Below are 14,109 nucleotides of genomic sequence, written 5' to 3'. Positions count from 1 at the left end.
TTGTCAAGAAAGGAGAGACTGAAAGGGCTGACTCAAGAGGGGGAGAGCAAGTGGGAGTAGGGAGTGAGATGTATGTAAACTTATATGTGACAGACTGATTGGATTTGTAAACGTTCACTTGAAGCTTAATAGAAGTTATAAAAAAAAAAATAGAATGGTTGTTGCTGTTGTTGTGAGGTGCCGTTGAGTTGCTTTTCAACTCATAGTAACCCTGTATGACCCATTAGACCTGCCTCATAGGGTTTTCTAGGCTGTAATCTTTATGGAAGCAGATTGGCAGGTCTTTTTCCTGTGGAGCCACTGGGTGAGTCTGAACTACTAACCTGATGGTAGTCACATGCTTAACTGTTGTGCCATCAGCACCCCTTAAAATACAATTAAGACATTTTTTTGACCTTGGGTTATAAAAATTTTTCTCCATAAATATTCAGTCACTTATTTTAATAGAAAAATTTCTATTTTCTATAGAAATTAATAAGGAAAAGTTTCTGTCCTTGGAAAGGACTTGCACATTTTTATCAAGTTCAATATTATTAATAGAGGCCTATTTTTATAACTTTACGTAAGCTGAATTTGTTTACAGAATCCACCAGCAGGATAAAAAACAGTGAAAGCTTGTGGTTGGTGCAACCGATATACTAAGACTTAAACAAATTTTCCCTCTAGAGGGCAGCAGTGTTCAAATTAAACCCTTGGGGTGGGGGGAATCTGTTGCCTTGGACTCATAAAACCTACTGGAGACATTGAGTCGATTCTGATTCATAGCGACCCTACAGGACAGAGTAGAACTGCCCCATAGGGTATCCAAGGAGCAGCTGGTGGATTCGAACTGCCGACCCTTTGGTTAGCAGCTGAGCTCTTAACCACTGTGCCACCAGGGCCCCAAAGCCAATTGGAGTAGTATTAAAGATAAAATTATCATCAAAAAAGTGATTTAATGCACTATAAATATAATTTACTGTGAACAGGGAAACATGAATGTATGTCACTAATTTTTTTTATAAAATACATTTTAAAGATGAAACAAAGAATACGTCTGTAGATGCAAATGTATCTAGAAGGAACAGATTAAGTTTCCTCTAATTTCAAAACTTGAAAACATATATTGCAGAAAAGTTGGATTAGATGCTTTTATCAAGTCTCTTCTGCTTCTAATATTTTATTCTAATAACCTATATTGACCTAATATCAAGTATTACCAATATTTCAGTAATGCTAAAGCTTATTATAATGAAGTAATTGAAATGCCATCGTTAATTTTTTTGAGTCATAAAATGTTAGGTATTATTCCTTGCAATATTAGAAGGGTTAAAACATAGCTTTCTAAAATGAATTCACATTATTACGCTGCTTGCTTCATTTGAAGGTGCCCTGGCGAGGCAGTGGTTAAAGCACTTGACTGCAAACCAAAAGGTCTGCAGTTCAAACCCACCAGCTGCTCCCTGCAAACCCTGTGGGGCAGTTTTACTCTGTCCTGTAGGCTCACTAGGAGTCGAAATTTACTCCATGGCAATAGGTTTATTTTGGTTGCTTTATTTGACAATAATAATTTAAGAAAATGTAAACTTGAAACCACTAACATAACTTTTAATTAAAAAAAAAAATCCAAGTTTAATCTATAAAATACTATCTCACTGATTTGGTCTTTTCAATTAATGGATTATTTTCTTAAACTGAAATAAATTAAGCCTATGTATGGAAAGGACAGAAGAGTAAATTTTTCAGACCAATAATTTTATAAGGTATAATATATGACAAAGATTTATTATGACACATAGACCTATATCTACTAAAGACAGGGAAACACTCAGCACCAAACACAATTGTCATGAACTAGATAGTTAGCAAGTTACAACACTGATCAAACCATTAACTGAATTTGAATTTTGTGCAGGTGTACATACGTGTGCATGTTTATGTTTTCAACTTTCTCAGAGACGGTGTTCAACTGACAAAATATAATATAAGATTTTATTAATATAACATTTTAAAAATAATTTTTACACTAATGACTTAGTATCCCTAAGGCCAATTCTAAAACAAAAAACCCATTTCCATCCAGTTGATTCTGACTCATAGTGACCCGGTAGGACAGAGGAGAACTTCCCCATAACGTTTCCAAGGCTGTAAATCTTTACAGAAACAAACTGCCATGTCTTTCTCCCATGATGGCCAATTAGCCTCCATACTATATATGTAAACGGATTTATTAATATGAATGGATAATTATTGATAAATAGTTGTATGTGTAAATGTATTTTTTCTTTCAAATTATCTGCCTAATTTTTATGCACTAAAATGCATATCTGAAATACGATTTTTGGCTTTAGATGATACCTCAAGGTATGTCAAGAGTTTCTGGCACCAAAAAATATGAATACTTCAAAGTAAAATTCTTAATTATTTTCTTCCTTAAATGTATTTCAACCTCTCTGAAATCCTCTATTTTTATTGAAGTATATACAAAAACATTTTTATAGAAATTAATAAAATAAATAGCATGTGAAGGGGTTGCTGAAAATAATTTTAATAGATAAATATCTCCATATAACAAAAAATGACTAATGAAAAACATGTTTTGTGCCTTCATCACTGATGTTATAATTGTCAGTTTGGATTAAAAAACTGTTTTTTTTCCCTGAGTAGTATGGTTGTTATAAGTCTAGGCCGACTCAACCACAGCTAACAACAGAAAACGTTGCTATGAATGATTGTAATATTTAAATTCTTTCTTTACTTAAGATTTTAAAAATATCATGGTGACATTTTGAGTTGTTAAAAAATTGTTATAAGATAGAAAGCTGTACAAAAAAGACCCTAAGCCCTGAGTCCAATTTAGAGCAGTTCCAAAATAAAAAATAATTAAATTAGCCCTATGAGGTTTTACTCTATAAACATGTTTTCCTGGACCAATAAAATATTGACCTATTAATTCTATAAGTATCTGAGAGTATATCTCAGCATTCACCTAATGAATTTTGAGACATCACCTAGTAATGAACATGTTCTGATATTTTGAATCTTATACTTATATACATTATCTAAGAATTCCTATATAAAAAAAAAAAACTATAGCACCTCTTAAATTGATGGTACTCATTCCCAAGTTAATGTCACCTTAGAATTTTTGAGACACCAGCTGCGGTCCTTACTGAAGATCTATACCAATAAAACACAGGGAACATTACCTAACACTTTGCCTGAATTTCATACCTGAATTGCCATATACATTCAGAAAAGACTATTTCTTATAATAAATAATTTGTCAGCTTCTAGATCACTGATAATACCTCTACTTTTTTGCTCTTAATGCTAAAGCTTTTATATTTTCAGTGTTAAGGGTACTCGGGGGAAGTTGAACTTGCTATTTAAGAGATTTGCCACCAGGTGGTAGCAGTGCACCATGAAAACAAAAGATCACAAAGCGCGGTAGTAATAATTACAATAAAAATAACAGTTAACACTGTCTAGTGAGTAATTATTATGCTCCAGATACTTTGTCATTATATAATTTAATTATCACAATAATCTTCTGTGTTAGAAATTATTACTATATTCATTTTACAATTGGAAAACAGGATTGCAGAGATTAAGAAAATGGTCCCAGGTCACACTGTTTGGAATTTACCTCACGTTTTTTTTTTTTTTTTTAGTTTTTGGTTACAGAGTCCTATGAGTCAGAGTCGACTGGACGGCACTGGGTTTGGTTTTTTTTTTGTGTGGTTTTACACTCGGAAACCCTCGTGGTGTAGTGGTTAAGTGCAACGGCTGCTAACCAAGGGTCGATGGTTCGAATCCACCAGGCGCTCCTTGGAAACTCTATGGGGCAGTTCTACCCTGTCCTATAGGGTCGCTATGAGTCAGAATCGACTCGATGGCACTGGGTTTGCTTTTTTTGTTTTTTTAGTTTCACACTGGATCTCTCTCACATTAACAACTGTATGATATTGTCACAGATTTGTGTGAGTGGGATTCCTAAACTGGCATTTGGCTCTAAGTACATAGATTTAATTACATAATTTCCTACTCAGTAACATAGTTTCTAAAATTCACTTTATTAAAACTAAAAATGGTTTCAATGATGAGAGTAGGTTCTAATTTTATAGCAATTAATAAAATACTCAATACTAGCTTCCATGGGATCAGAAGAAATGAATGGTGCATGGCTATTATTACTGAACATTTTGGCCAAGAACCCAAGCGATGGATCTTAATTTAAAAGGAGAAAAAAAGTGGAACAGAGCTTCAAATTCTTATGAAAACCAGGCTTACTGGATTCACCGTGACTGGTGAACTCCTAAATCTATAGCCTGCAAACAACGTTTAAACTTTGAACCGAAACTGTCCCATGAAGTCATCTTTAAACAACCATTTAGTTCAATTAATAAAGAATGTTTGCCTTAAGCTTTGTGCACTTTTGAAGAATTATCTGTATGAGATCAAATTGACGATAGTAACTCTAAAGCACAGATGAGAACTTTAAAAGGGCAGGTAGCGTAAGTTAATTGTTAACGGTGGTGAAACGATATGGATAGATGTAATGAAAATGGTGACACAATGTCAAGTATGCAACCATTGTCATTCAACTGTACATTAAAAATTTCTGAATGGGTGTATTGGTGTGAATATTTTCATTAAAAAAAAAAAAAAACTAGGCAAGACTGCAGATAGTCAGCCAAGAGTTCTTCAATCCAACTTTAATATCAAAATTCTTCCTTATTCAGCTGGGTTTGGAAGTTACCTCGTAGTGATTTTAAAATTTGGCTTAATTATTGATGGGGTTAATTCTGGCTTATTGGCTGATTAGGGCAGTAACAAGGAGCCTTGGTGGCACAGTGATTAAAGCAACATACTGTTAACCAAAATGTCGGCAGTTCAAAACCACTAGAGGCTTCAAGGGAGAAAGATATGGCAGTTTGTTTCCACAGAGATTTACAGCTTCGCAAACCGAATGGGGTCACTGTGAGTCAGAATCAAGTCCGTGGCCGTGGGTTGGTGGTGGTAACAATGGTATCAGGACCCTCCTAATTAATTGGCATGCATTTCCTCAGTTCACTTGAGGGAGATTGAATGCAGACTATATTGGGAACATGTAAGCCTATTCTCCTCCCACTTCCCAAGATGGTGTTGTCTCTTTTTCCCTTCATTTATCTTCTACAACCATTCTCTCCCGACCCAACATAAGATTTTAACTTCAGCCCACTCCCTTTTGAGAAAAGAAATTAAATGAACAACTGGAGCTTATCTCCTAATGTCCAAATGCCTATTTTCAAAGGGCACATGATGGTATTTACTTTATTCAGTAAGGGTTTATCTCCAGGAAGCTTTTCATCACAGCACTTCCCATGCCAAGGTCTCAGATGGCCAAACCTGAGTGAGTCCCCCTCCCCTTCGCTCCATCAGCAGCATCCTAGGCATGCCTCATCACTTCACTTACCACATTATACTGAAATAACCTGTCTACACTTCAGTCTTCCCAAGGAAACTTCAAGATCCTCAAAGCCTGGTCTTAGTCATCACTGTATCCTTAACATCAACCACAGTCTCAGGCACATAAGATGTACTTACTCAATATTCTTTCAAAGGGAAGTACCCTGAATACAATTTAAGAACTGTTAAAGATATCAAATAAGAATGTAGTTTTGGAAATGTTTTGTAAACTGCTATACAAATAGAAGTTATCACTTTGTTGATTTCTCTATTAATAATGACTTTTGATTTCTATCAATAATTAACTAATTTGTAAAAGGATATAATCTTTAAGAAAGATAAATCTACAATAATTGTCATTGTATGATCTTTTTTTATTTTTAAAATTTTCATTTATAGAGACAGAGCTTTATGGGATTAGAGCTAATGCTATTTCTGAGATCCCTTGGTATTCTATTTGACTAGATTCTCACAGTGGGCTAATGTGGGAAGTTTTTATTTTGGAAATAAGAATGAGAAGAAGAGAATGTGGAAAACTCAGATGTCTGTAGTTTCCTTTTCCTTCCCACGCTTTTTTTTTTGCCAGGCGGAGTTCATAGAAACTCATACAGAGTTGTTAATTTAAAGGAGGATTAAGAAATTTCTACAACATTTAGCTGCTTGCAGCATGATATTCCCAGAGCTACTCCAGTGTTTCATATTATATCCTGAGTTAAGGAAAAAAAAATAAGGAAAAAAGGTCTTGCTAAATTGCTAAGGTAATTTTTTATGGATTAAGCTTTTTTTTTTAATGTGTTACATATAAGAAGTTTCCCAAGAAAAATGTCATTTCTATGAAAATTAATTTTCATACACAATGGAAAAGTAGAAATTAAATTTTGGATTTTAAACTATGATATTTGGATAGTTTAAAAAGACTAGTGCTTCTAACACTTACCTGTAATGTTGGTAAATTCTGCTCCTTCCTCAGAACCGGCCTTAAGAGGGGCAGGGGCACGACTAAGCAACAGACATACAGAGGCCCAAAACACATGTTCTTTCTTCATTGTATACATCATCTCTGAAACAGAGAGCCCATACACATCTAATAAATAATCAACGTGCAAAAAATCCATGGACTAATCGAATCTTTACACATATTTCCAAATGCAAACTTTTATGATATTGCCAATGCATCCTCATACATCTCTCTCCACATGTTCCGTGGGGCACATTTAAAGCACAAGTATGTAATATTCAGAATTATGGCAAAACACAAATTTAATGTGTATGTTTAATAGTATTTATGAACATGGGTCATGTTTCAGACTTCAAAATAGAAATTCAGAGCATAGTAATTGAGAAACAGAGGGAAATATTGATCAACATGCCAATTGTGTGTTAAGACCTGTTTTCATATGCAAATCTACTTTCCACATCTTTCTCACAGCTATTTCATCTCAGTTGGAACCATCTTATTCATTTTTCTTGCAATTTCTATAATTTCTTCAACGCAGCTTTTAATTCCTGATTCCTTTTTCTCTTTGTCCTGATACTTCTCTGTCTTAGTCATCTAGTGCTGCCATAACAGAAATACCACAAGTGGATAGCTCTAACAAAGAGAAATTTATTTCCTTAAAGTAAAATGGGCTCAAAGTCCAAACTCAAGACGTCAGCTCCAGGGGAAGGCTTTCTTTCTCTCTAGCAGCTCTGGAAGAAGGTTCTTGTCCTCAATCTTCCCATGGTTGCAGAGCTTCTCAGGCACAAGGACCCCAGGTCGAGAGGATGTGCTCAGCTCCTGGTGCTGCTTTCTTGGTGTTATGAGGTCCCCAACTCTCTGCTTCCTTTTCTTTCCTCTCTTTCTTGAGAGATAAAAGGTGGTACAGGCCACATCCCAGGGAAACTCCCTGTACACTGGATCAGGGAGGTGACCTGAGTAAGGGTGGTGTTACAATCTTACCCTAATCTTCTTAACATAAAATTACAATCACAAAATGGAGGACAACCACACAATACTGGGAATCATGGCCTAACCAAGTTGATACACACATTTTTAGAGGACATAATTCAATCCATGACATTCCACCCTTTGGCTCCCCCCCACAAAATCACATCCTTGCAACAAGCAAAACATATTCACTCCATCATATCATAGCAAAAATCTTAACTCCAAGTACAAAATAAAAAAATTCCTCTCATCTGTGAAATCTAGAATACAAGTTATCTGCTTCCAGTGGTACAATGGCAGAACAGGCACAAACTTGACATTTCTACTACAAATGGGAGAAACTGAAGGGAAAGAAGGAATAACAGGCCTCAAGGAAGTTGGCAGAACACATTACATTAGCCCTCAAAGCTTTGAAAACGGTCCTCTGTTCTCTGAGACCATTTGTACAATAACCCTGCCCTCTATAGGTATTGGCCACAGTCTCCAGATTCTTAGTGGAGGCCCCTTGGCCCTGGGCTTCAGCTTCGCCTTCCAGGCCCACTGTGGCAGCAACTCTGCTCCCTCGGCTTTAGGCACACCATTCTCCTAGTCCATCTGAGTGGCGACTCCACATCAGAAACACCAGAGGCCATGGCTCCTCCCTTTGAAACCCCCGAGGTCATGGCCATACCTTTTGAGACGGAGACAGCTCAGCTTCTTGTGTTCCTTGTCTCTTCAGTTTCTGTGTCCTGGTTTCTTGGCCTCTTGGCTCCTCAGGCCTTATACCTACATCTGCCCTGCTGGGGCAAGTGTTCCAAAGCTCAGTAGCTCTACCGATAAGTGCCTGGAGGCACCCTACTCTGCCAGGAAGCCTCCTGAGCACAGGCACTCAGCTCTGTCACTCTATGGGTCAGCTCCAGCACTGTTTAGTGGTGGTCTCCTGGTTCTGCTGCTGCTGGTTCTCTGTTGTTGCTGCTTCTCTGCCACTTCAGGTTCTCTGCTGTGCTGGTCCTCTGCTGCTGTCGCAATTATCAATTCACAGTTTCGAAACCGCTTCCACATCTCAGGTATCTGTTAGAACCACAACCAGTGACTCCTGGTACCAGGTTCTGTCTTAGTCATCTAGTGCTGCCACAGGAGAAATACAACAAGTGGATGGCTTTAACAAAGAAAAACCTATTTCCTCACAGTAAAGTAGGCTAAAAGTCCAAATTCAAAGCGTCAGCTCACTAAGGCTGTTAGAGTCAGGAAGGAAAGTGAATTCTTATCAGTAAATACTCAGATATTTCATCAAACAATTTAGAAAATTTTCCACCTTCGTCTGTAGGAAATCACAGCTGTAACATACACCATTAAGGTATAGGTAGCCGTATGATAAATTCCACTTTACTTTAAGCTTCATTACAATTACTAGTGAAATGTATAACCTATTTTCTTACAACATTTTGGCAACATTAAAACATATTGTATTTCTAGTCAGTAGCCATGTTAGATTCCTTTTAAATAATATCATAAACTTTCCCTCCCCCCCCCAAGGTAGATACGCACGGGCTTAATTGTGTTTACTGACTAATCTGTAGTGGTCAATTTCACTTGGTTTTCATCACTTCTTACAGGGTTATCCGTCGCTGGGTGCAGACAGAGCAGTTGGAGAACATAATCAGAAAAGACTATTTAGCACCACTGCTTCCTTTGCACTTTGAGTTTTACTTTTTTTTTTTAAGAATCGTATCTTAATGTAAATGAATTCTGGTGTTTTCTATTTTCTAATTGACTATTTTCTTTCTTTTTATTGTACTTTAGATGGTTTAAAGAGCAAACTAGCTTTTCATTAAACAATTAATACACATATTGTTCTGTGACATTGGTTGCCAACACCACGACAAATAAACGCTCTCCCTTCTTGACCCTGGACTCCCTATTACCAGGTTTCCTGTCCCCTCCTGCCTTCTAGTCCTTGCCCCTGGGCTGGTGGGTCCATTTGGTATCATTTTGTTTTATGGGCCTGTCTAATCTTTGGCTGAAGGGTGAACCTCAGGAGTGACTTCATTACTGAGCTAAAATTATGTCCAGGTGCCATACCCTCAGGGTTTCTCCAGTATCTGTCAGACCAGTAAGTCTGGTTTTATTTGTGTGTGTGTGAGTTAGAATTTGTTCTCCATTTTTCTCCAGCCTTGCCTAGGACCCTTTATTGTGATCCCTGTCAGAGCAGTCAATGGTGGTAGCTGGGTACCATCTAGTTGTGTGGTGGAGGCTGTGGTACTTGTGGTCCATTAGTCCTTTGGACTAATCTTTCCCTTGTGTCTTTGGTTTTCTTCAATTCTCCCTTGCTCCAGATGGAGTGAGACCAGTGGGGTATCTCAGATGGCCACTCACAGGCTTTTAAGACCCCAGACGCTACTCACCAAAGTAGAATGTAGAACATTTCTCTATAAACTATGTTATGCCAATTGAGCTAGATGTTCCCCAACCAAATTACTGGGCTGAGGGCTGTGAAGACCATGGTCTTGGGGAACATATCATAAACTATTTTAATCCACAAATATATACTGATTGATCGATCACTGCTATTGAGTTGACTCTGACTCATGGTGACCTTATGTACAACAGAACAAAATGTGCCCCGTCCCATGTCATCCTCACATGTTCAAGTCCATCATTGAGGCTGCTGTGCCAATCCACTACTTAGATAAATTTTATTCTCTTTCAATGTATCTCAACTTTCTCCACATAGCCAGATACATGACCAATGATATTTTCTGGGCTTTACAACTCAAAGATTCAGCCACCAAAATAGAGTGGCTACTTCTCTATTTATGGACCAGGCTCAAATAGCTTGAGAATAGCACAGATATTTTCAAAGTAGAACAGGTGCCTGCCTATGAAGCAATACCCTTCAGGTGGAGAACCATGAGTAAAGGCATGAATATGGTAAGCTCTAAACCAATCAGTGGGAGAAAGATGTGGCAATCTGCTTCTGTAAAGATTAAAAAGCCTTGTAAATCCTATGGGGTAGTTCTACTCTATCCTATAGGGTCACTATGAGTCAAAATGGACTCTGTAGCAAGCCGCTTGGTTTTGGTTTTAAACCAGTCAAACCCCTGCTGTTCGACTGATTCCTACTCGTAGTGGCCCTATAGGACAGAGTGGAACTGCTCCATAGGGTTTCCAAGGCTTTACTCTTTTATGGAAGCAGACTGCCACCTCTTTGTCCTGCAAAGCAGCTGTTGGGTTCGAACCACTGACCTTTTGGTTAGCAGCTGAGAACTTTAACCACTGCACTGCCAGCCCAATCTAGAACTTGAATTCAGATCATTAGAAAGCTATTTTAGTACTCTTTCAGATTCTCCACAATGTTGCCTCTTAGATGTGACCAAAAGCACTAAATGACTCAATATCTCAGAATAGTAGAAGAGTGATTTGGACACATCACTGAGAAAACAGTGCAATTTGGTACCACTGCTAAAACTATAATTTGCTGAGATGAACTAGACCTTTCCTAATTACATCCAATTAACTTCCTTGTTTTTTAAATATCAAAATTCATCACTAGACTACATTGCAAGATGATCAGAACAACAGACTTAAGCTATGCGTTGGTTATCCCACTTCTAGCACCCCTTTATCTCTTTACATTCTACTTTTCTAAATAGCTGGCTCCATTAAAAATATGTATTACCCCACTCCTATTTTACACAAAAATCGATTTGGGGAGTTCAAGGACATAAATGTGAAAGATAAAACACTCAATCTTGTAGGAAAAAAAAAAAAACATAGGAAATATGTTCATGATAAAATTGGCCACTATTTTTTAAACAGAACTTAGAAAGCACCAAATATAAAATCAATTGGATTTCTGTTCATGAAGTTAAGCACTATTAAGACACGGAAAAGGCAGGCTACCTTTTAGAGAAAATGAATTTCATATCTCTGACAATTCTCTATTGAAAATATGTAAAGAACTACAAATCAATACATAATCAAAATGGGTAAAAAACTTGATCAGCCACCTACTAAAGAAGATATATACATGGCCAAAGAGCATACGAAAAAATGCTTAACATTATTAGTAACCAGGGAAATACAAATTAAAACTACTGTAAGATAGCATATACCACCAAAAAGAAAAGGTAAAATTAATAAAATTTCACAACATCAAGTGTTGGCAAGGATGTTGGTGGGATTATAAATTGGGACATCCATTTTGAATACTGCTTGGCAAGAAACCAAGACAGAGCTTTATGAAGTTATTGGAATTGAAAGGAAGATAAAGGATTATAATGCATTCAATTAAAAAAAAAGTTGTAAATAATGAGTAGAATGAAAAGGGGGTTGGTCTTAAAATACTTCTCAATAATATCCTATGACATGAGACTTTTGGGAGACTAATATCTTCAAAGTTGTTAAAGAAAAATATGTAATTCAATATTTTTAATGCAGCTCTCTTAAAAAGGCATTATAGAGAATTGAAGAAGTCAGAGAATACCTCCTCTCTGCCCTTCTTGAAAAGTAAACAAAATAAAATAAAAGTAAAAAAAAAAATTCCATGTTCGTTTTTTGGGGAATATTGAATCCACTGACATGTAGATACTTAAAAACAAACAAAAAATCCCAAACCAACAAAAATGAAACCACACTTTAGGGGATTATGGTTGCATGAGTAAATATTTAGAGAATTCTTTTAAGGAAATAATATCTTTTGGTGTAAAGAAGCAATTTATCTCAAGTACCATTTTTTTTTTTTTAATAGACTTTATGTTTTGGAACAGTTTTAGTTTTACTGAAAAATGGAGCAGATGGCACAGAGCATACTCCCTGCACCCAGTTTCCTTACTGTTAAAATCTTACATTAGTATGACAATATTGACAATTGAGAATAGCACAGATAGTTTCAAAGTGGAACCGGTGCCTGTCTGTGAAGCAATACCTTTCAGGTGGAGAGCCATGAGAAAAGGCATGAATATGGTAGACACTAAACCAATCAGTGGGAGAAATATGTGGCAATCTGCTTCTGTAAAGATTACAGCCTTGGAAACCATATGGGGCAGTTCTACTCTATCCTATAGGGTCACTATGAGTCAGAATCAAGTCTATACCAATGGGTTTGATTTTGGTTTTAAACCAGGTCAGGGAGGAGGAATAGGGAACATTGTAATTCTTAATGTTTGGTAAATGGACAAGTGTAGCTCTCAGAAGAAGGGGGCTGTTACTTTTAGAAGAAGGGAAGAGTATTTATTACAATTTTCTTAGTTTTTCCTTAACGTCCTTTATTTCTTTCCCAGGATTTCATCCAGGGTACCACATTACATTTAGTTGTCTTGAATCCTTAAGGTCCTGTTGGAGCTTCTCAGGCTTTCCTCATTTTTGGTGACTTAGACAGTCTTGAAGAGTAATAATCGGGCATTTTGTAGGATGACCCTGTACTGGAATTTGTTTGATACTTTTCTCATAACTAGACTTCCCAACCCACCCAATAATGATTTTGGGGAAGAAGATCATAGAGGTAAAAGTATAATTTTCATCATATTATATACAAATATTCATCACATAATACCAAGAATACATACTATCAATATGGTTTATGACTATTGATGTCGACCTTGATCTTCTGCCTGAGGTGGTTGTCAGGTTTTTCCACTATAAATTTACTGCTCCCCTCCATACTGTATTCTTTGGAAGTAGGTCACCATGTACAGTCCATACTATGCTCCCTCTGCTTGAAAGTGGAGTATTGTCATAAATTGAATTGTGTCCTTCCAAAATATGTGTCCCCAACATGTTTTTCAGTTTGTCATGCTGTGGGGGCTTGTGTGTTTCTGTGATCCTGGAAGCTATGCCATCGGTATTCAAATAGCAGCAGGGTCACCCATAGTGGACAAGTTTCAGCTGAGCTTCAAGACTAAGAAAGACTAGGAAGAAGGACCTTGCAGTCTACTTCTGAAAAAAATTAGCCAGTGAAAACCTTATGAATAGCTGCAGAACACTGTCTGATATACTGACAGCTTCTCAGGCTTTCCTTGTTTTTGGTGACTTTGAAAGCCTTGAAGAGTAACAATCAGGCATTTGTAGGATGACCCTATAATGGAATTTGTTTGACATTTTTCTCAAAACTATACTGGGATAATGGTTTTGAGGAAGAAGATCACAGATGTAAAAGTAAAATTTTCATCACATAATATCAAGAATACATACTGTCTTAGTCATCTATAACAGAAATACTGCAAGTGGATGGCTTTAACAAAGAGAAATTTATTTCTTCACAGTAAAGTAGGTTAAAAGTCCAAATTCAGGGTGTCAGCTAGAGAGGAAGGCTTTCCTCTCACGGTCGGCCTCCTCATCAATCTTCCCTTGGACTAGGAGCTTTTCTGCACAGGGACCCTGGGCCCAAAGGACACGCTCTGCTCCCAGCACTGCTTTCTTGGTGGTATGAGGTCACCAACTCTGTGCTTGCTTCCCTTTCCTTTTATCTCTTATAAGATAAAAGGTGGTGCAGGCCATCCCGGGGAAACTCCCTTTACATTGGATCAGGGATATGAGCTTAGTAAGGGCATTACAATCCTACCCTAATCCTCTTTAACACAAAATTACAATCTCAGAATGGAAGACAACCACATAATACTGGGAATCATGGCCCAGCCAAACTGATACATTTTGGGGGGGGGCCATAATTCAATCCATGACATTTACTATCAATATGATTTATGACTATTGATGTTGACCTTGATCTTCTGGCTGATGAGCACCTCAGATAGGAAGGCACTCAAAATATGACT

The 14,109-nt window shown here is 37.1% G+C and overlaps 1 protein-coding gene across 13 annotated transcripts in view; it reads right to left on the bottom strand.

The window, feature by feature from the left end:
• The window catches only part of TFPI (tissue factor pathway inhibitor), a 66,772-nt gene that overhangs the window by 32,762 nt on the left and 19,901 nt on the right, over window positions 1-14,109 (bottom strand). For 11 of the 13 annotated variants that reach the window (XR_002784568.2, XR_010322271.1, XR_776150.3 and 8 more), the window contains exon 2: window positions 6,368-6,490. Coding sequence is in view for 6 of the 13 variants with exons in the window: in XM_003405960.4 (XP_003406008.1) it covers window positions 6,368-6,488 (121 nt within the window). In the remaining 7 variants the exon portion in view is untranslated. Of the gene's footprint in view, window positions 1-6,367; window positions 6,491-8,027; window positions 8,465-14,109 lie in introns of all 13 variants that reach the window. The other 2 variants (XM_064286909.1, XM_064286910.1) reach the window with 2 other exon arrangements.

This window comes from Loxodonta africana, chromosome 6, assembly GCF_030014295.1.
Source record: "Loxodonta africana isolate mLoxAfr1 chromosome 6, mLoxAfr1.hap2, whole genome shotgun sequence".
NCBI lineage: Eukaryota > Metazoa > Chordata > Mammalia > Proboscidea > Elephantidae > Loxodonta > Loxodonta africana.
The sequence above is the reverse complement of the archived record's forward strand: the minus strand, read 5'-3'. Positions and strand labels throughout refer to the sequence as shown.